General features: G+C 37.7%; 1 protein-coding gene across 16 annotated transcripts in view; it reads right to left on the reverse strand.

The window, feature by feature from the left end:
- BPTF (bromodomain PHD finger transcription factor) overlaps nucleotides 1-22,848 on the reverse strand; it is a 138,478-nt gene that overhangs the window by 80,285 nt on the left and 35,345 nt on the right. For 12 of the 16 annotated variants that reach the window (XM_061177089.1, XM_061177083.1, XM_061177097.1 and 9 more), the window contains exons 3-5: nucleotides 10,849-11,072; nucleotides 3,993-4,202; nucleotides 3,249-3,440 (exon numbers count right to left, since the gene is read on the reverse strand). In XM_061177089.1, the coding sequence (XP_061033072.1) occupies nucleotides 3,249-3,440; nucleotides 3,993-4,202; nucleotides 10,849-11,072 (626 nt within the window). The remainder of the gene's footprint in view (nucleotides 1-3,248; nucleotides 3,441-3,992; nucleotides 4,203-10,848; nucleotides 11,073-22,848) is intronic. The other 4 variants (XM_061177096.1, XM_061177092.1, XM_061177090.1 and 1 more) reach the window with 2 other exon arrangements.

Below are 22,848 nucleotides of genomic sequence, written 5' to 3' on the forward strand. Positions count from 1 at the left end.
AAAGCAGTTATACTCCAATAAAGATGTTAAAAAAAAATTATCTTGCATAGAGGGAAAAAAAATAGCAAAGATATAGATTTCAACAACACAATTAAAATCCTGACCTAGTTGTTCTGTACTGCACCCCAAAACTAAAAATAGATATCCTCTTCGAGTGTATATGAGTGTTTATCAACATTAACCAAATGTTGGATCACAAGACAAGCCTCAACAAATCTTAAAGGACATAAATCATGTACAGAATGTTCTCTGACTACAGTGTGTTAAACTAGAAATCAATAAAAAAAGATAACTAGAAATCTCTAGGACTTCCCTGGTGGCGCAGTGGTTAAGAATCCGCCTGCCAATGCACGGGACATGGGTTCGAGCCCTAGTCCAGGAAGATCCCACACACCGCAGAGCAACTAAGCCCATGCGCCACAACTACTGAGCCTGAGCTCTACAGCCTGAGAGCCACAACTACTGAGCCACGTGCCACAACTACTGAAGCCCGCGTGCCTAGAGCCTGTGCTCAACAACAAGAGAAGCCACTGGAATGAGAAGCCCGCGCACTGCAAGGAAGAGTAGCCCCCACCCACCACAACTAGAGAAAGCCTGCGCACAGCAATGAAGACCCAATGCAGACAAAAATTAATTAATTAATTAATTTTTAAAAAAAGAAAAAGAAAATCTCTAAATGTTTGAGTATTAAACAATATATTTCTAAATAAGCAATGGGTTAAAAAAAAACATCATAATAGAAATTAGAAAGTATTTTAAACTGAATGATAAAGACAAAATAACATATTAAAGTTTGTGAGATGCAGCTACAGCAGTACATAGAGGGAAATTTATAGCCTTGACAACAGACATAGAAAAAATAAAAAATAATCAAAGCATCCATCTTAAGAAGCTAGAAGAAAAAAATAATAAAGAGGGTATGAAATATATGTATATGTATAACTGAGTCACGTTGTTATAAAGCAGAAACTAGCACACCATTGTAAAGCAATTATACTCCAATAAAGATGTTTAAAAAAAAAAAAAAGAGGATATGAGAGGGACTTCCCTGGCGGTCCAGTGGTAAGGACTTTGCCTTCCAGTGCAGGGGGTGCAGGTTCAATCCCTGGTCAGGGAGCTAAGATCCTACATGCCTCATGGCCAAAAAACCAAAACATAAAACAGAAGCAATACTGTAACAAATTCAATAAAGACTTTAAAAATGGTCCACAACCAAAAAAAAAAAAAAACAACAAAAAATGAGGGTATGGGAAACTTCTGGAGGTGATGGATATGTTTATGTCATAGATTGTGGTGATGGTTTCACAGGTATATATTTATCTCCAAACTCATCAAGTTGTATATATTAAATATGTACAGCTTTTTGTATATCAATTATACCTCAATAGAGTGGTTTTGAAAAAAAAAAAAGACAGGGAAGAAAAATTCACAAAAATGAAAAAAAATAAAAGGAATGAAATAAAAATAAGATAAAAAACTAGAAAAAATATAGAGAGGATAAACAAAGCCCAAAGTTATTTTTTTAAAGACTCATAAAAATTGTTAATAGTCTTATGAAATGATTAAGAGAAAACAGATAACCAATTTCTCAACTGAAAGAAGAGATCACTACAGATGCTATAGACATTTAAAAAATAGGATGTTATTATGTCAATAAAATTTTAAATTTAAATGAAATGGTAGATTCCTAGAAAAATAAAATTTACTAAAACTGACACAAGAAAACAACAGAAAATATGAATAGCCTACTATCTACCAAAGAAATGAAATCTACAATTAATAACTTTCCCACAATGAAAACTCCAGGACCAGAAGACTTTAGCAAACATTTAAGGAATAAATAACACCAACCCACAGAAACTCTTGCAGACAAAAGGAAAAGTGGGAACTTGTACCAACTCATTTTATGAGGCCAGCATAATCTAGGCATCAAATCCTGACATAGACATTATCACAGAAAGAAAACTGCAAGTCAATCTCATTCATGAAAGTTGACGCAAAAATCCTAAACAAAATATTAAAAAATGGAATGCAACAATACATAAGTACGAGAACATATCACAACCAAGTTGTATTTATTCCAGGAATATGATGAGATTGGGTTAACATTTTTTAAAAAAATCAATGGAGAAACTTTTGCTTCCAGTCAGGATGGAGGAGAGGGACTGGACTTAGTCCAGCCAATGAAACAGCCACACACACAAAAAAGAGACCACTTGATAGAAAATGAACAAAAGAACTGACAGGCAATTCACAAAAGAAGTTATCCAAATGACTAATATATATATATATATATAGAGAGAGAGAGAGAGAGAGAGAGGCGTGTGCACGCACACACGCGCGCGCACACACACACACGAAAGGTGCTCAACATCCTTAGTCACCAGGGAACTACAAGTTCAAATCACAATAAGATATCCTTACATTCCTACCAGAATGGCTAAAATAAAGATAGGGGGAAAAAAAAAAAGGAAAGAATTACATGACATTCTTATAATACACAGAAAAATTCTTTAAGGATTTCCAATACAGTATTAACTATAATTATTGACTTTTGATAGGATTACTAGTATTTCTTTTCTTGTTTTCCTCATCTAAATTTTCTAATTTGTTTTTCAAAAATATACACACAGCTCCAATAATAAAAAATTTTTTTTTCATTTTTAAAAAAGGCAAAAGGAAAGGCATAATAACATTCTTGGTGTGATATAACTTACTTTGAGTATAATTTTAATTTTAAAAAGCTTAAAATATTTATTACTGGTTAACTTACATTTTCATGTCAAAACATATTGTGACAATGGTTTTCTATTATAACATTATGGTTTGAGATGTTGTTAAAGAAAAACTTACATGACCACATGCAAACATAAAATTAATCTGTTAGTACATACAGAATTGGAATGGTCAAATCATTCAACACTGAGCCATTAGTATGTGAGTACTTAAAACCAAAATATCTGCCACTATGGTCTGGTGATAAAATATAAAAATAAGTCTATTAGACAAAAACAGCTAAATGAACTTTAAAAAGCATGAAGATTATGATGAGTTTCAAGCACTAAATGCAAGAACATCTGTCAAACTCCAAATGTTAGGTGACAACTTAGCAATCAGGGATGGCACTTATGTAAGCAAGCAGCATGAATGAACACATACTTTAAAGTTTTAGGTGACATTCAGCTTTTACTACTAAAGGGAAGGATTTCCCCCCCATTACAGAGGCATTGATACACTGCCCTCTGTACCTGGCACATCCTGGGGGAGCTCAGATGCCACCTTCTTCTCTGCCATGTTGCTGCTATCATGGGTTTCTGAGAGACACCCCACGGGACTCCTCCCTTCCTCAGAGGGACTAGTCTCTTCTGAAGAAGCATTTGCTGTGTTGTCGCCAAGATTTGCTGACACAGAGTTACCTTTATCCCCAACTTCTGTTGGCTCTACAGTAAAATGCACAACAAAACTTTAAAGATATCCTTTAAAATTGCTTTAGGACAAATGGCCACATTCAGTCAGCTACTAAAAATGAATGATCACCAAAAAACCTGGCTTCTATTCAATGGCCATTTTGAAGCAATTAGATTCTGGGATAATTTTGCAGCAGGTAATCCAAAGGGTATTTAAGAATATTTGATATGTTAAGAATGTTTAAGTAGTTAACATAAAAAGGAACATATTATATCACATACAAAAGTGTATATTCTGGTATAAAAACAGTGATTTTCACCAAAAATCTTATAGGGAAATGGCACCTTATTAAGAAGTATAAATAGAGATATGGGTATAACATTATAGTAAATCCACCAATATATAAAACTCATTACAATGACTGTACATGTTATAAGGAGGAAGGGTATCCTAATCTCTTCAGAAATGTAAAATTAAATAGTTGTTTGCAATAAAAAAGATTCATCTTCATTTTGCAAGTAAAACTGGAGTTTTCATAAATAACACTGATGAAATATTTCTTTTTAACCAAATAATGTTTTTACCCTCAGTTTTTCCTTGCTCAGGATCGAGGTCATCTGGCGTTTTGTCATCACTGTCTTTTTCAAGACTCTGGTCTTCAAACTCCTCTCTGCTTTTCTCAGCATCTTTGGAGTTATTATTCTCAGTCTCATTCTTCTCCTTTTCTATTTCTTCTGGACTTTTAACAATATCAATGTCTCCTTTTTTGGCTCTTATAGATTCCAAAATTTCTTCTATAATAAAACAAATAAAAAATTATGTTTCCATATATACCAAGCATAAAAGTACTACAAATGCCACTTAAGAGTTTCAATACAAGTTATTAAAGATAAATTTGCTAAAAGCATTAAGAACTATGAAATAAGGATCAAGATTACCAGTAACATTTTGATGTTGAGAACTCAATCGATTTGGTTATCTTCACTTCTAGAAAATACATGCTAATATAGGCTCTAACTTCTTTTTACAAAAAGAAAGAAAAGTTAGTCTATCTTTTAAAATTGAGATTGATATAGATTACTGTGATATCCTCTGCCATAGGAGAAAACCTGTAAGCTGACATAGACCCACAGTCTGGGAAGTGTGGTACAGTAACAAAAACCTAGAGACCCAGGACCTAGCGCAGATCTGACCTGAATTAACTACGTGAGCCTGGGGGCAGGCTACTAAATCTTCAGGCCACCACTGTAAAATGAGAAAACAGAGGCCCATTGGAAACATTTCTCTCTGAAGTACCATAACTTTCTGAAAGTCACTAAATCCCTAATGGCTCTAATTTTCTTTCAACTTGGGTGGAGTGATACTACAGCATGGGTGCAGACCACAAGTTATATCAGCATAGACTCCTGTATATTAATGATGTTCTTTGGGTTATGATCCAATACTATCATTTTTTACTTTGTTGCTCAAATCAGTCCAGCTTTTGGCCATTGCGAGCTTTTCCAGGTAAGTCCTGTATCCTTTAAACACATGAGTCCTGTATCCTTTAAACACACTTCCTTCCCTCCTTCCTTCCTTCTGTGCTTCCTTTCCAGCACTGCAAGATGTTCCAGACTCACCTTGTATTTTCTCTGCCCCAGCCCTAGAATACACCATCTCTCAAGGAGTCTTGATTCTTTTTTTAATTGGAGAATGAGATTTAGAAGTCGTGATCTGGGCACTATGTGTACTTGGTACTACTGGGGCACCAACAGACTTAGAAAATGTATATATGTACACTAACCTATGTATATATACATCTTTATTGTTTCTGTATCTATCTGTATGTGGGGGGGGGTTATGTGTGTGGTTCATTCAAGCATTGCTCTCTTGTTTTTTTGTAACTTTTCTGACAGAAGTTCTGTTTTCATTACAATATATTTATTTGGTCAATCCTGTTATACACAGTAAACCAGTTTCAGAATTGCTAAATTGTACTCTCATGAGAAATAAATTTACCAACTAGAGTACAACGTTTGTAAACAAGAAGAAACGTCTTTAATGCCAATGCCATGCACCCATGGTACTTCTTTATGGCTTTTTAAATTTCCTTGTTTACATTTCCTTTCTTTAAATGTTCTCTACCTTCCCTTTCATCAATATTTCCTAAATCGTAGGTTTCCTAGGATTAGAAAAACCTTATAAAGTCATCACTGGAAAACACTGACCTCTCTGGTAAAGTGATTACCTTTGAGGCGGTTGGAGTTAATTCCTTACTCTCTCTCACCTTCTCTACTCCTAATTCCTGTAAGAATTCTAAGCCAACGATTATATGAACATCTAAGGACATCTGTAGGACAACAATTTCAAACAGAAGGAATCCTAATTGGTATATTTTCTGTCTTCTTCGTCATCCAAGTCACCCCGGATCCTTTTTTACATCATTTCCTTATATCCTTTTACCTATCTATACATCTATACTGTTTTCAGTTCCTATTTACCCGAGCTGCATTTACTCTTGCTAAGTACACTAAACCTATCAATGGAAGTATCTCAATCACTCTTTTTTAAAGAACTTTTTATTTAGAAAAAGAAAATTTATTTACCAATTACTTGCTTTTCTTAGAGCCATATTATTTCTTACTTTCAAACACAGCTCCCCCCTGATCTTCAACTGCCAGCTTTTCCAAACCAAAATGCTACACATTCATCCCAACTTCCCTCATGCCATTTAATGGGGATTAAACATTTTTTTTTAAACCTACAAATTAGATCATCTAAATTAGATAAAAAGCACAGGTAGGATGACCAAAGATCTCTGATTTTCTATAAAGGTTCTAATTTCAAATATTCTATCTTGTTGCCTACTCTATCAAGTATACAAATATTTATCAGTCTATACGTCTGTATTTTCAGTTCAAAACCTATGGCACTCATAGCCATAAGAAAAATAGACCAAGAAGGTCAGGGGGGGGAAAAAACATTAAGGGATGAAAGAAAAAATAATCAGTTTAGGTTGTATCTGATCTACAATAAATATGCATATTCTATAAACATGTATATTCTATACTCTGCAGGAATATTTCAAAATTAAACAGAAAGAATTAACCTACCACTACCAAACTTTAAAAATCATCTTCTCTCAGAAAAATTTATTCCAAACAAACTTCCTTCAAGCAAACAAAATAAAGCATTATAAAACACAGTCACCAAAAAGGTATATGATAAAACAATTTACAGTTACAAATATATAATAAATTGTAGAATCTAGATGATGGGCTTATGGGTATTTATTGTATAATTCTTCCACTTCCTGTATATTTGAAATTTTTCAAAAAATATTAGGAAAAAATAGAAAAATTCAACTACCAAAAAATAGAATTAAACTCTCCTAAAGTGGTCATATATGTATATAAAAACCAGAGGGCTTAAAAGTTGGAAGGATTTATGCTATTCGTGAAGTTAAAAATGTAAAGTCATAAGGATGAACTGTGATTCTGAAATCACTGCTACGATACTGCAAATTATTCTTGGCTATTTCAGAAGCCCAGTAGTTTGTTTTTTTAATCTCATAAAATCCCAAGTTAAAGAAAACCGCTAGATATTATTTTGGGTATTTACCTGGGCTGGATGCTCCTAAACTATCATAGCCAAGATTTTGGTTCCCAGAGAGAGCAGATAAAGGTAATGACGGCAGACCAGTGTTTTAATGGGAAATTCTTCTATCTCAATGTTTAATTCATTGCCAATACATTCCTCAGAAAGTTGTTGAGAGGATCAAAGGCTTGTATAACAACTAGATGAACACCTGGCCCACAGTAGGTACTCAAACATGTTAGTTTCCCCTTCTTCCCCATCAATTTTCAATGCTTGTGAATCCCTCCACCTCTAGTACCAGGTTGGTTGCACCTTAGCAAAAAAAAAGGTGGGAAGGGGGGAAGAAAAAAAGAGAAGAAAAATGTCACTTTTTGTCTAGATCTCACCATTAAATCCAAGGTGCAGTTTACCTTATTTAAATTAACTCCAGTTGTATTAAGAGGGTAGCTGCACACAAGATTTGGCCACCTAACTTTCTAAGAATATACTGTGCCCTAACGCTCAAAGCTCTCTCTGCTATTTTTGATTATTACGAAAGGTTTAACTAATTTTTAAAAGTACAGGGCTTCCCTGGTGGCGCAGTGGTTAAGAATCCACCTGCCGGGCTTCCCTGGTAGCGCAGTTGTTAACAATCCGCCTGCCAATGCAGGGGACACGGGTTCGAGCCCTGGTCCGGGAAGATCCCACATGCCAGGGAGCAACTACGCCCATGCGTCACAACTACTGAGCCTGCACTCTAAAGCCCGCAAGCCACAACTACTGAGCCCACGTGCCACAACTACTGAAGCCCATGCGCCTAGAGCCCATGCTCTGCAACAAGAGGCCCAAGCACCACAACGAAGAGTAGCCCCCGCTTGCCGCAACTAGAGAAAAGCCCACGCGCAGCAACGAGGACCCAATGCAGCTAAAAATAAATAAATAAAATTTTTTAAAAGTACATTACACGCTGAATTATACTGAAATATAATATGCTTATTGTAGAAAAATTGAAAAATATAAAAAGGAAACTAACTATAATCCTACTATGCTAATTGGTTATTTTTTAGTGATAAAAGCTGGTTATTCACTCAGTTGGTTATTCTGAGGAAGAGAATTTAAGTACCTCAATGACCCAGGTACTATTTTTGCATGGTACCTTAAGTAATTCTCCAATGTACAGTGTTCCATCACATTATAATCCAAAATGAAATTAACCAATTCCTCTGCATGTTTATTTTTAGTTTTACATTCCCCCAAATCAGGCCACTAAACATTTTGATTATCCATTCCTATGTTGGCTTTGTTCTTTATTTAATTGATACTACATATACAATTTTGCACACAGACAAGCTCACTCTAGAAAATATTTCTAATTTAACACTTGATAAAAACACGCTCGCCATTGCTTTTTAGAGGGCTGCCTGGTTCTTTATGATTGTATTAAAGCTGAGAATGCAAGAGAGAAAAAGGGATTTGTCAGTTTGAATGCCAGGATTCATGAAAGGAAATTAACAGGGGAAGTAACCTGGCTGAAATTAATAAAACTTCCTATTATTTGATCTATAGTATGGAGGGGAGGGAGTGAGAAAGGGATTATATCAATATGACTGCAATTATCAACCTCTCCAAAGAATTCTGATGAGTAAAACTTATCTGATGGAAAAAACACGCATTTTAAAAAACAGATCTAATAAAAAAATACTTCCAAGTACAAGATATGAATAAATATAACCCTTGGTAACTAAGTCTGCTAGTTTCTGAAGACAAAGTGTATTTGTGCGCAACAGTATTTGTATATGACACCATGAATATTGTTCTCCAAAAATAATCATGAATTCAAGAGAATACTGATGTCGAATATATGAGAACAAGCTTGCATACAGCTGAACTAAATATATTTATTAAATATAAAAAATCTATTTTTAAGCAAATAGAGAATAGGGGACTTTTTCAGTAACTGGAAAATGGAGGAAATTAATAGGATTATATGTATGGCAGATAGTATCAATATGTGTAAAAGAGGAGAACAGGCAGTTTAAGTATACTATCAGAGTCTTACCTAACCATGTTATCTATGTTAAGATTAAAAGGTACTGTTAGAAAACACAGGTGATACTTATTAAACATGCACAAACTACATCTGGCAGGATGTTTAACAATGGCATTAATGGCCGTCTCTGAAAAAAGGAAGGTAAAATTGGGGATTATGAAGGTGAGAGACTGACTTTTCAGTGTTATAATCTTTTGTACTATTTACTTTTTTAAAATATCATATGCATTCATTATCTGTTAAAAAGCAAAGAATTTTTAAAAAGCAAAATGCTGAGCAACAAAATAAATAAGGTAGTAATTAAAATATAACCCAAGGGCTTCCCTGGTGGTGCAGTGGTTAAGAGTCCGCCTGCCAGTGCAGGGGACACGGGTTCGAGCCCTGGTCCAGGAAGATCCCACATGCCGCGGAGCAGCTAAGCCCATGCGCCACAACACCTGAGCCTGTGCTCTAGAGCCCACGAACCACAACTACTGAGCCCGCGTGCCACAACTACTGAGCCTGCGCTCTTCTAGAGCCTGCGAGCCACAACAACTGAAGCCCGCACGCCTAGAGCCCGTGCTCCGCAACAAGAGAAGCCACCGCAATGAGAAACCCGCGCACCGCAACAAAGAGTAGCCCCCGCTCAATGCAACTAGAGAAAGCCCACGCGCAGCAACGAAGGCCCAACGCAACCAAGAATAAATTAAATAAATAAATAAAATAAAATAAAATATAACCCAAAGTGTAAAATATATATCCATGAGTCCATCCTCATATAAATGACTGAATAAATAAAGGAAGACTAGATGAATCTCCTGTGCAGAAACATCCCAAACAATGTATGTAGATAAATGCTCCCTCAAGGAGGTGCAGCATAACTCCTCACGGCCTAAGGGTGGGCTGTGCGTAGCGACTTTCTCCCCAAAAGCACAGTATGGGTGGGAGGAGTAATTTTACAACAGAGAAACCTGACAAACACTGCCTCAACGAGATGACCAAGGTTAACATCATTGGTGATAAGTCACGTTGGTGGCAGGTACTCTTGATAAGATGATGAGAAGGGCACTGCACCTCTGTGGTCTTCCTCCCCAAAATACACAACCCCAGGCTAACTACGAGAAGAACATGAGACAAATCCATATTGAGGGCATTCTATTAAATACCTGACCAGCAATCCTCAAAACTTGTCAAGGTCATCAATAATAAGGAAAGGCTGAGAACCTGTGACAGTCTAGAGGAACCTAGAGAGACACGATAACGAAATATAATGTGGTGTCCTGGAGGGGATCATGAGACAGAAAAAGGACATTAGATAAGAACTAAGGAAATCGGATTTAAGTATAGACGTAAGTCATTACAATATATCAACATTGGTTCATTAGTGATCACAAATGTACCACACTAATGTAAGATGTTGACAATAGGGGAAGCATGCTGCAGGGTACGTGAAACCCTCTGTGTTATCTTAGCAACTTTGCTGTAACTCTAAAATTATTCTAAAATTAAAAGTTTATTAGAAAAAAAGAAAGCAAAGAGTAAATTTTAAAGGAATACCATTTCTCATAATTAAAAACAGGACTCCCTAAAAGGTTTATTAATAAAATTCTTGAATTAAAGAAACAAACAAATATAATTTGGGGAATATCAGTAATGAGCGAGGCAAGGTACAAAACACTAAAATGCATAGGATCCCTAATTTATGTTAGGATGAACAAGGTTCTCTTGAGAAAATGAAATATAGAGAATTAAAATAAAATAATCATACTTGAAAATTTTAATATATTTTCATATTTTGCAGTGATTTCATACCAAGAAATGTAACAAAAAGTAAAATAAGAAAATTTCCCTCTCACCATTAGCTGCCGCCAGAAAGGATTTATTACTGCCCCGAGCCTTATTGGTCAGGTCTTCAGTTATGTCCATGTGCCGGTGGATTTCTTCACGCATTTCTTCTAGAATTTTGCAGAGTTCTGCTTCCCAGTAATCTTTGTCTAGACAGTCAATTAATTCTGCAAGCTGGACCTTTGTGCTGTAGTACCAAATTTTCTTTTCATTTTCATTTTCTGTATCTTCTTCTCTGTTTAAAAAAAGCACAAAAACACTTTGATGTTAGACAAAATGGCACTTACCTGACAATTTTATCTATCCAGTGGAAGTTAAAACACACAACACAAAGATTGTGCACTAAAGCTCAGTATATTTGCTCATAAGAGATCCTGTCAAGTCTCATTCAAACTCAAGGTACTCATTTTATTTAAACCTCTAATTATTTTGATTTCCTAGCCCATAGCAGCTTAGGATAAAATAATTTGCTTGTAGTAGTGGGAAGAGAGGAATTAGTATAGCAGCAAAGAAAGATATCTAAAAACATGACATGCAGAAACATGACCTTAAAATTCAGAGCGTGTGAGTACTTGGTGAAGGACAGTCTTGGTTACACTTCAATCAACTTTAAGGTCATCACTGGAACAATATGAGGGGCAGAACTTTAACCAGAAATATTTAAACTATGTTCAGTACTTGGCAGGTACAGAGCAGGTTCACATTACAGTATAGTTTAGAAACATTTCCATCCAAATGGTGTAAATGCTCTGCTAAATTCTGGTCCCTGAAGGAGTCATGTCAATCAAGTAACAATGCCTCATCTCTCTTTCTTGACGGACAATCAAAGCTCAAACTGGAGAGAAGAAGAGCACAGCAGCTTCTTTTCCTGCTTAAATCTCTCTGAAGATGCCAGTCACTTGTTATGGAGGTGGAGACTTCAACACTAATAACTAAAAACATAAGGCAAATTAATGTCTAGGACCAGACTTCGAGAAACATATGTGACTCAGTTCTTCTCTCATTCAGAAGATTCAGGAGTGTGTGTGAGGTACCTAACAAGAAAGAGTCTAACATTCCTGTCTGCTCAAAGGCAAACTCACGAAGCTGAAAGAAGAGCACTTTAAGAAAGATATGGCTTTAAATGGGCTCGGTCACTTATGAGATATGTGAACGTGGACAAGACACAACTCCTCTGAGCCTCTGAGACATCTTATTCACCTCACTGGTAAAATGGGGATAACAGTACCTGTCTTGAGGGACACTGTAAGATATTATAAGGTAAATAAAGGTGCTATAATAAGGCATCTATCATAGTGCCTGGAAAACATCATTAGTGATCAATAAATAGAAAATATTATTGTTACTAGTAAGGTAGTAAATAAATTAAAATGTAGCAGAATTCCAGGAATGAGACATTCAATAATTCTGAACAAAGAAGGGATATATTAAATCATGGATAAATAAAAGGATAACAAAATTATCAAAAGTTTTAAAGAAAAAGAGATTAGTAAAGGGTCCATGTTTTCCCTCTTTCAAATCAGCATCTGCTGACATATGATATTAATATATTTCTGTTAGAAGCTTTTTACAAAAATTTCTGAAAATCATTTTTTTAAGCGGCTCTAGATTTCACTCTACAGTGGGTATTTCTACTGACTTCTTATAACTGAGTGATAACAATGGTCTACTCCAATTTAAAATGTTAAAGATGTCAGAATCCTCTAAATAAAAAGATTAATAGGGGGCTTCCCTGGTGGCACAGTGCTTAAGAATCCATCTGCCAATGCAGGGGACACGGGTTCGAGCCCTGGTCCGGGAAGATCCCACATGCCGCGGAGCAACTAAGCCCGTGCATCACAACTACTGAGCCTGAGCTCTAGAGCCCGTGAGCCACAACTACTGAGGCCCACGTGCCTAGAGCCCACACTCTGCAACAAGAGAAGCCACCGCAATGAGAAGCCCGCGCACCGCAACGAAGAGTAGCCCCCGCTCGCCGCAACCAGAGAAAGCCACACGCAGCAACAAAGACCCAATGCAGCCAAAAATAAATAATAAATAAATAAAAAGTACATAGTGAGCTTTGACTGAGCACAAGAGTTACAGGACAGCCTAATTCTTTGTTTTCTAAGATTTCAATCTTAAGGATTTTTCCTCTGTTTAAAGATATCAAATTCTTTCCTTAACTGTTTGCTTTTTTCCTCTTGATTCAGAAATATCTACGAATTTCAATGGAACAAGAAAAACATTCTACATAAGAACGTTTTTTGGGTAGAAAACAATTTATAAGCATAAGATTTCTACATGAAAGTGAGATGCTATGGGAACAAATTTAATTAAATGGACATTCCGTCCAATTTTTCAAGCAACTCACAGGCTACTGAAAGGGTCCTTATCAGTTGACTGACTCAGCCCATGCTGGCATCTGCAGAATTTCCATCTTAACAGAGAACACTTAATTTTAATTTTAATCTTAATTTTCATCTTAACAGAGAATTCACAAGTTCATATGGTGGCAGTCCATTCTAGATTGGAACTGCTCTGTTAGAAAGTTTTTTCCTTTTAAGAGATGACACACACCTAGTGTTTCCACCAATCCATCCTGATTCTGCCTGCTAGAATTCTCTGAAATAAACCTAACACCTCCTCCACACACAGTCCTTCAACTCTTTCACAACATCTATAATTTTACCCTGTTTTTTTTCTTTTCAGGCCAAACATGCTCAAATACTTTAACCATTCCTCATACAGCATGTTTTCCAGTCGTCACTACCCTGATATTCTTCCCCTAAATGTACAGTTTTGTCAATGTCCCTCTAAAAACAGCTCTATTTGGGGACTTCCCTGGTGGTCCAGTGGTTAAGAATCCGCCTTCCAATGCAAGGGACACGGGTTCAATCCCTGGTTGGGGAACTAAGATCCCACAGGAAGCGGGGCAACTAAGCCCGCGCCCACAACTACTGAGCCCGCATGCCGCAACTACAGAGCCCACGCACTCTGGAGCCCACATGCCACAACTAGAGAGAAGCCCACAAGCCGCAACTAAGACCCGACACAGCCAAAAATATATATTAAATTAATAAAAAGTAAAAACAGCTCTATTTTTTATTCTGCTCATCAAAGATAATACTCAACAATGACCATTTTTTTTCTTCTTGAAGCTACAGAAGGATAAATTCATCAAAAGCATAAAGTAGCAAAACTGAGTGAACAATAACAGCTAATGCTTTCAAAGAAAAGTTTTAATATTGATGTACTTGGGCACATTTACACAGTTTATATAACCAAGTTTATTTGTTCTAATTGTAAAAGTGACAACTGCTTTCCTATATGAATATACATCAATTTGTAAGTACCTTTGTTTATGGGGTTAGAATTTGGTTTCTACAGAAGCTCTGTCTCTACAACGTTCCTTCTGCACACCCAAACTGGCCTGGCTTCCCTGAAGTCACTGATCAGCTCAAGGAGCTGATAGGGTGGCAGGGGAGGACAGAATGGAATGAAAATACGGGCGAAGAATACAATTAACAGCAAACTTGCAGATTATATGCCTACATTTGAAAGTCTGTTTGGCTTTTACTTAGGCAAGATAAGTAAGAGGTTAATGACTAACAGTAAGTTTTGAGTTTCACTTCTAAACAAACCCACAGAAACTAAGAGTGAGGAACGCTAGTGTGGTGGGTTGACAAAAAGGTATGTCCACCTGAAACCATAGAATGTGACCTTATTTGGAAATACGGTCTTTGCAGATGTAATTAGCTAAGGATCTTGAGATGAAATCGTTCTGGATTTAGGGTGAGCTCTAAATCAAATGACTGCTATTTGAGCCCTGGTCCAGGAAGATCCCACATCTTCCTTACAAGAGGAGGAGAGGATTCAGAGAGACACGTGGAGAAGGTGATGTGAAGATGGAGGCAGAGATTCGAGTCATGTGCCTTTGCCTATGAGCCAGGAGACACCAAGGAAGGCCAGCAACCACCAGAAGCTAGGAGACAGGCATGGAACAGAGTCTCCCTGAGCCTCCAGAAAGAAACAATCCTGCTGACACTGGTTTCAAACTTCTAGCCGCCAGAATCGTGAGAGAATAAATTCCTGTTGCTTTAACCAACTAATTTTATGGTCAATTTGTTATGGCAGCCCTAGGAAACTAAAACAGATTTTGATTTCATGCTTTTTTTTTTTATGATTTAATTTTTTTAACTTATTTTTTTGGCTGCATTGGGTCTTTGTTGCTGCACGTGGGCTTTCACTAGTTGTGGCAAGTGGGGGCTACTCTTCATTGTGGTGCGCAGGCTTCTCACTGCAGTGGCTTTTCTTTGTTGTGGAGCATGGGCTCTAGGCGTGCGGGCTTCAGTAGTTGTGGCTCGCGGGCTCTAGAGCGCAGGCTCAGTAGTTGTGGCATGCGGGCTTCAGTAGTTGTGGCACGCGGGCTCAGTAGTTGTGGCTCGCGGGCTCTAGAGCGCAGGCTCAGTAGTTGTGGCATGCAGGCTTCGTAGTTGCGGCACGCGGGCCCAGCAGTTGTGGTCCGCAGGCTCTAGAGCGTGGGCTCAGTAGTTGTGTCACGCGGGCTTCAGTAGTTGTGTCACGTGGGCTCAGCAGTTGTGGCTCGCGGGCTCTAGAGCGCAGGCTCAGGAGTTGTGGCACGCGGGCTTCAGTAGTTTTGGCACGCAGGCTCAGTAGTTGTGGCTTGTGGGCTCTAGACTGCAGGCTCAGTAGTTGTGGCACACAGGCTTAGTTGCTCCGCGGCATGTGGGATCTTCCCAGACCAGGCTCGAACCCGTGTCCCCTGCATTGGCAGGCGGATTCTTAACCACTGTGCCACCAGGGAAGTCCCCTAAAACAGATTTTGATACTGGGAAAGGAAGTGCTGCTATAACAGATACTTAAAAACGTGGGAGTGGCTTAGGAACTGGGAAATGGGAAAAGGCTGGAAGAATTTTGAGGCACTTGACAGAAAAGGCCTAGACTTTCTTGAAGAGACAGAGGTTGGCAGAGATTGGAATTATGCTGCCAGCAAGCCAAGGAGCACTTGGGGCACTAGAAGCTGGAAAGGGAAAGAAAAGAATTCTTTCCTAGAGCCTTTGGAGGGAGTGGGCCCACTGACACCTTGATTTTTTACTTCTAGCCTCCAGAACTGTGAGAAAATTAATCTCTCACTTTGCCTTGTTACAGCAGCCACAGGAAACTAATACGGTTCAGGAGTCAGAGATTAAAGGCAGCCCAAGGAGGTTAAGAGCACACATTCTGGAGTCACAATGCCTGGGACTGAATTCTGATTCTGCCACTTACTAGTTGTATGATACTGGATAAATTACTTAACCTCTCTCTTGCCTCAACTTCTCCATCTGAAAAATGGGGTGACAGTACTTACATCAAAATGCTGTTGTGAGGATTAAGCAAGTTAAAACATATAAAGTGCTTCGAACACTGACAGCATGTAGTGGGTGCAATTTGCAGGGTTGCTATTATGTTCTTCATCTGATGAAGTATATGATATTTACCTTAAAACAAATAATTACAAGTGTAATGGGTGCTTTAAAAAAAAGAAGTGTTTCACGGTGCAAGAGGGAGAGAAATTCAGGGGAAAAAGCCCTAGGAAATGGCATAAATAGGCTGACGTGAAGGATAAGTTAGTCGAAAAGGCTTTGCGGGTTTTTAGTTTGCTTTTTATTGATTTTGTTTTGGGTGGTGGGAAGCAAAAGAAATAAATACACAAAATTAGGGATCTGTGAACTTTCTGTTAAGAGCAAATGAAAGTACGTAATTGAAAGGTTTTTCAACTTGGGGGGAAAAGACCTGATCAGAATGGCTGTTTTAAAAATAATCCAGCTATGGGGATTTCCCTGGTGGTCCAGCGGCTAAGACTCCACGCTCCCAATGCAGAGGGTCCAGGTTCAATCCCTGGTCAGGGAACTAGATCCCACATGCTGCAACTAAGAGTTCGCATGCCGCAACTAAATGATCCCGTGTGCCGCAACAAAGACCCGATGCAGCCTAAACAAATAAATATTTTTTAAAAAATAATAATAATAATCCAGCTATGCAACAGAGAACAGAATTGGGGAGTTACACATACACCAGTTTGGAGACTACTAAACTAGTCTAATCAAGATGATGTTGACAGTGAGAACGGAGAGAAATGGATTCAATATTTAAGAGGTAATTAAAAGGTATAACAAACAACATAGGACAAAAGACTATTCCCAGGTTTCTAGTTTGAGCAGCCAGTAGGATGGTGATCCCATTTACTAAGATGGCAACACTGAATGAAGGGTAGGTAATGGGGGCAAGTGATGCATGCAGTTTTAGACATGTTGTATCTGAGGTGCCTGCTATGTGGACTTGTCCAGGAGGCTGCTGGTATGCAGAACTGGGCACAGGCAGAAGGATTACAAGCGTAGGTCTGATGGCAACTGAGTCAGCAAGTAAATAGGTGGCTTATGGCTAGAATGTGGAGGTGCAGGTGGAAAGCTGTACAGGTTAAAAAGCATAAATTAGTTCATCTGGAAAATGAAAAAATGCAGAGTTTTAAAATGATGTGTTCACGGCAATTTTATTCAGAACAGACAGTGACAGGAAAAGGTGCTAGTCTAATCTGGCAGTTCCTATTTTACTGGAAGTCCCAATTTGAGAGCAAAGGATTGATAGAATGAAAGCAATATTTAAGAAAGACTGGCCCTCTTACATAACAGATTGAAACTGATCTCTAAATTGTTTGCTCAGTAAGTATCTTGGTTCCTCAGGTAGACTATAAACTGATGTGTAAGAACTTTTCTTTTATTCCCTAACCTATTCAAATAACATATTTTTAAATGAGTATTAAACAAATAAAAGCAATAAGAGGAAAATAGTTTCTATAAACTATTAGCATTACAATTAAAAAGTGTTCATTGCCCCAGACTTTGTTTTAGACATAACCCCCTTGGGCAATAAGTCCACTGATTTATCATTTTAAGCTTCTGGACTTCCAGGGAAAACATACCAGATCTCCACATAACATAAGCTGAGCAATTTACATGGTTTCAAAACTTTCATCAGGCATCCACATATCATCTACCACAAGGGGGCGCTTAAATGGAAATTGTTTTGATCTAAATTTTAAAATGATGTAAAATCTTTCACATTTACTCAAATTATTCACAAGAAACAACTATTATTAACAATGATATTTAGGGACTTTCCTGGTGGTGCTCCGAATGCAGGGGGCCTGGGTTCGATCCCTGGTCAGGGAACTAGATCCCACATGCATGCTGCAACTAAGAGTTCACATACCACAAATAAGGAGCCCACGTACTGCAACTAAGGAGCTGGTGAGCCACAACTAAGACCCAGCGCAACCAAATAAATAAATAAATATTTTAAAAAATTAAACAAATCTTTGTATCTGACTTTTTACAAAGAAAACAGTCAAAATGTCACAACACATGAAAAAAAGTATACTTGTTCATCTGAGATCTTCATTAAATTCTGTGTACTTTATTATGCAATAAGAAAGGCAGTTTGAGAGATTACGACTAAAGCTTTTAAAGCAAATAAATGTAAGTGAATAGTTCACCTGCCAAACATGTAATTTAAAGAATATGTTCAATTTAGAAAAGTAGATTATTTCATTTCATTGGTAATGTACCACAAATCCATGCATGGGTACCTTCTTAAGTCCTTTCACTCCTGTAATTTTAAAGCTTTGCACGTATTTAACCACAAAGGCTCTTCTCTTCTACTAGTCTGAGTGTTGTTTTATATACTGATATTGAACTATCAAGAAACAGAACTTTTTTGAAACACCACTTAATTTATGTCATATTTTCTAAAAATGCCTGTGTTTCAAATTTATAAGATCTCAGAAAAACCCAGTCCCAATAGAGCCAAAACCATTATACTATCTTTCTCCTCCAAGTTATAAGCATTGCTTTTAACAGCTAAAACAAGGCAAATTGCAGACTTCTCAAGATGATGGCTTGGAAACTAGACTACAGTATAAAATTACTTATTGAAAATATTCTTGGGAGTTCCCTGGCGGTCCAGTGGTTAGGACTCCACGCTTTCACTGCCACGGCCCGGATTCAATCCCTGGTCGGGGAACTAAGATCCTGCAAGCCGCATGGTGTGGTCAAAAAAAAGAAAAGAAGAAACAAGAAAAGAGAATATTCTTATAAATAGGTCCTGAAAAAATATTCTAGGTCCTACTTCCTAATAGCCATAGAGTCTTGGGCAAGTCCTAGAGCAAGCTATTTAACTTCTCTGAGTTTAGTTCTTCATCTACAAAATGTACAAAAATAGTACCCACATTATTGGGTTGTTGTGAGGGTTAATGAAAAAAATGTATAAATAAAATGCTTATTAGAAAACTGTAAGGCACACATTATTCTAAGTGAAAGAACTGAGATACAAAATAATATTATTATATGTTTCTTTTTATATGAAATGTTTAGAAAAGGCAAATTTATACAAACAACAGAGTGATTTTCTAAGGCTGAGAATGGGAGTAAGATTAACTGTAAACAGATATGAGACCACTTTCAGAATGACTGAAATGTGGAGTAACCAACCACTTGGATTTGTCTCAGAAGAAAATGTTTCCTGGGATGTGGGACTTTCAGTGTTAATTTACTAAAATTATAGAATTGTACATCTACAACAATAGAATTTTATAATACATAAATTAATAAACAGCTCAGGGAATTCCCTGGTGGTCCAGTGGTTAGGACCCTGTGCTTCCACTGCAGGGGGCACATGTTCGATCCCTGGTTGGGGAACTAATATCCCGCAAGCAGCACAGCGTGGCCAAAAACAAAAAAACCCAGCTCAATAAAGCTGTTAAAGTAAATAACAGAATAATAAAAATACTAGGTATACTTCACAAATAGTGTCTTGATTACTAAAGTAAACACACAGGGGCTTCCCTGGTGGCGCAGTGGTTGGGAATCCGCTTGCCAGTGCAGGGGACACGGGTTCGATCCCTCGTCCGGGAGGATCCCACATGCCGCGGAGCAACTGGGCCTGTGTGCCACAACTGCTGAGCCTGCGCTCTGGAGCCCACGAGCCACAGCTGCTGAGCCCACCTGCCACAGCTGCTGAGGCCCACGCGCCTAGAGCCTGTGCTCCGCAACAAGAGAAGCCACCACAATGAGAAGCCCGCGCACCGCAACAAAGAGTAGCCCCCGCTCCCCGCAACTAGTGGAAGCCTGCGCGCAGCAACAAAGACCCAACGCAGCCAAAAATAAATAAATAAATAAATAAATTTTATAAATAAATAAACAAACATACAAGCATTCACAATTCATGAAGCAATGACAATTCTCATTTTATAGGTGAAAAAAATCAGGCTTAGAAGGGTTGTAGGTGCTTTAATATGACACAGAACTTGTAATTAACAAGGCCAGGAATGCAAACCAGGGCTAGTTTCAGAGCTTTAATATTTAACCACTCTGTATGACAACTGTCTAGTAATAAATGACCTGGATAAAGACAAAAAAAGAAAAAGTAAACATACAAATTTAAGATATATATTGGGAAACCGTAAATGTCAAAAAGAAAGAAAAAGTTTCTTATATACTGAAATAATAAAAATTTATACACATAATTTGATTTTTTATTGTCATTTTTGAAGGTTAGAAAATTGTGTATAAAATTTTCAGAGAAAAGGCAAATTTACTATTTAGGTTATATAAAAATAAAAATGAACTTTTCAATCCAATGATAAATTAAATCTGTTACTGTCTGTAGGGCAAGTTGACAGTTAAATAAACTCCTTGAGGATCTCTCTAGATTTACCCATTTTCCTGGCTGGGGATATACATTTTGTTTAAAAAAAAAAAAAAAAGCTGTTGAAATTTTAACTTCCTTTTTTTCTACGTAAATATAGTATGTAAAAAGCAAAAAACAAACAAACTGTACAGCATATATTAAGTGCTCAATAAATGTTGATGTTGGCTATTGTTATTAGTAACCCATCAGCAACTAGTTCCACCTATAGGTCCCTAACACCAAGGCCTACACCATTGATTATTGTGTGATAAGCCTTACATTACAGATGTCAAGGCCTACCTATATGTGGACAAAGCACCTTTGGCATGTCTGGGGCCCAAAACGGCAGCACAGGGAAGGAAGTGAGAGGCAGTGAGAATGAACATCCAAAAAGGGTGAGGAAAGGCAGGATAGGGAAGGGAACATAAGAATGGGAGAACAGGAGCACAGAATAAATTTCATTTACTTCCTGATTTGTTCACAGCAATCCTGATGACTCTGAGCCCTTCCGGGAAGGCACATGAGACTGAGTGGATAGGGTCTGTTAACTGCTGTGCTGAACATCTAGAGAGTACAAGCACCAGGCTCCCTGAAAGGCAGTCTCACTGACTTTTCACATAGAATGAAAGACTGCATTAAACTTCAAACCAAAATGTGGTTACAGTTATCTTTCCATTTGTAATGACCTCGCCAACACAAGTTTCCATGCTACCATCTCCACAGCATGATATGAGAAAGATGGCACAATAAACACCACAACCAGATATTTGGGAGATACGGGGGCAAAAAAAAAAGTATACAAAATTTTAAAACAACTGATCCAAACCAAAACACACAAAATATACTTTGTATATTTAAAACTTTTAAAACTTCATATACTGTTTCTCATATCAGTTTCTGGATTAAGGTAATAGACTGAATCCACACATCTCAGTTTGCTCCCTCTAGAAACCCTCTTAAAACCACTAAAGAAATATTTTTAAAGATCTAAACTCACAAGATTAGAGAAAATAAGAGAGACAACAAAAAAATTTTTGGAAGCAGGAAAGCAAATGGACAAGTGATAACCGCCTTTAACAGAGCCAAGAAAGCCCAATCCGAAACATACAGGGTGGAGCTGAGAACCAACAATCACCAAAATGAGGAGGGGAGTATCGACAGCAGAGAAGTGCTTGAAAGCTGTTTTAGGAGCAGATCCCAAGGCCACCTATCTACCCACTTCAAGCCACTAAAGGTTTAGTCTCTACAGAAGGTAAAAGTGAGGTTCTCTGGACCAGGGGACACCAGGCGCAGGTGTGAACAAAGGTATTGTACAGAAAACCAAGGTACTGAGTGGCTATGTACACAGTAAATGCGGTGTGCATGGTAAATGCAGCCCGCCTCCACCACCCAGCCAGCCAAACCCTCATGCTCCAAGCAGAACACCAGAAAAGGCCTCTCTGGGCCACCTGACCAGCTCAGAAGGAAGGACTAAAGATAGTGAGTGACATCAGGATCACCAAGAAAAAAGATTAAGAAAATCACTCAACGATTAAGCTCAAAATTGATATGGCCTACACACTTGCTCAGAACTTCCAATCAGCTGTATAATCCCGCAGTGTTAATCAGGAGCAGAAAATTAAGGATTAATAGACATCTGAGGATGGAAGAGACAGACCAATACAAACAGCAGGAAGAAGCAGCCTGGAAGAAACAGAGACCATTCACAGTGGGAAAAAACACACGAAAAAACTATCAATAACATCCTCGAAAGTAAGAGAAATTATTATTTCCAGAAAACAAAAAACTAAGATTTTATTTTTTAAAAAGGAGGATGATTTTAAGAACAAAAGAGCTCTTAGAAAATAAAAATGTGATAGAATAGAAAAAATAAATAGTAGGGCTTGAAGACCAAGATAAGGAAATCTTCTAGAAAAATTAAACACACACACACACACACACACACACACACACACACACACACACGCGTGCGCACGCATTCCAAAGAGGACAAAGACAAAGAGGAAAACTGGAGCGAAAAGATAAAATCAGAAGACCAAAATAGGAAGCCCAACATTCAATAAAATAATAGTTCAAGATAAATACAACAGGCAAAAGGAGAGGAGGAAGTCCTCAAGGGAAGTTCTCAGAACTGACTCAACTGTCAGATTGCAAGTGCCCACCACACACACAATGGATGAAAACAGACCCACACAAGGCCCTATCACTCTAAAACTGCAGAAAACACTGAAGGCAAAGAGAAGATTCGACAAGTTTCCAGGTAAGTCCGAAGTGGTTATATACAA

The sequence above is a fragment of the Eubalaena glacialis genome, chromosome 19, assembly GCF_028564815.1.
Source record: "Eubalaena glacialis isolate mEubGla1 chromosome 19, mEubGla1.1.hap2.+ XY, whole genome shotgun sequence".
In the NCBI taxonomy this organism is placed as follows: Eukaryota; Metazoa; Chordata; class Mammalia; order Artiodactyla; family Balaenidae; genus Eubalaena; species Eubalaena glacialis.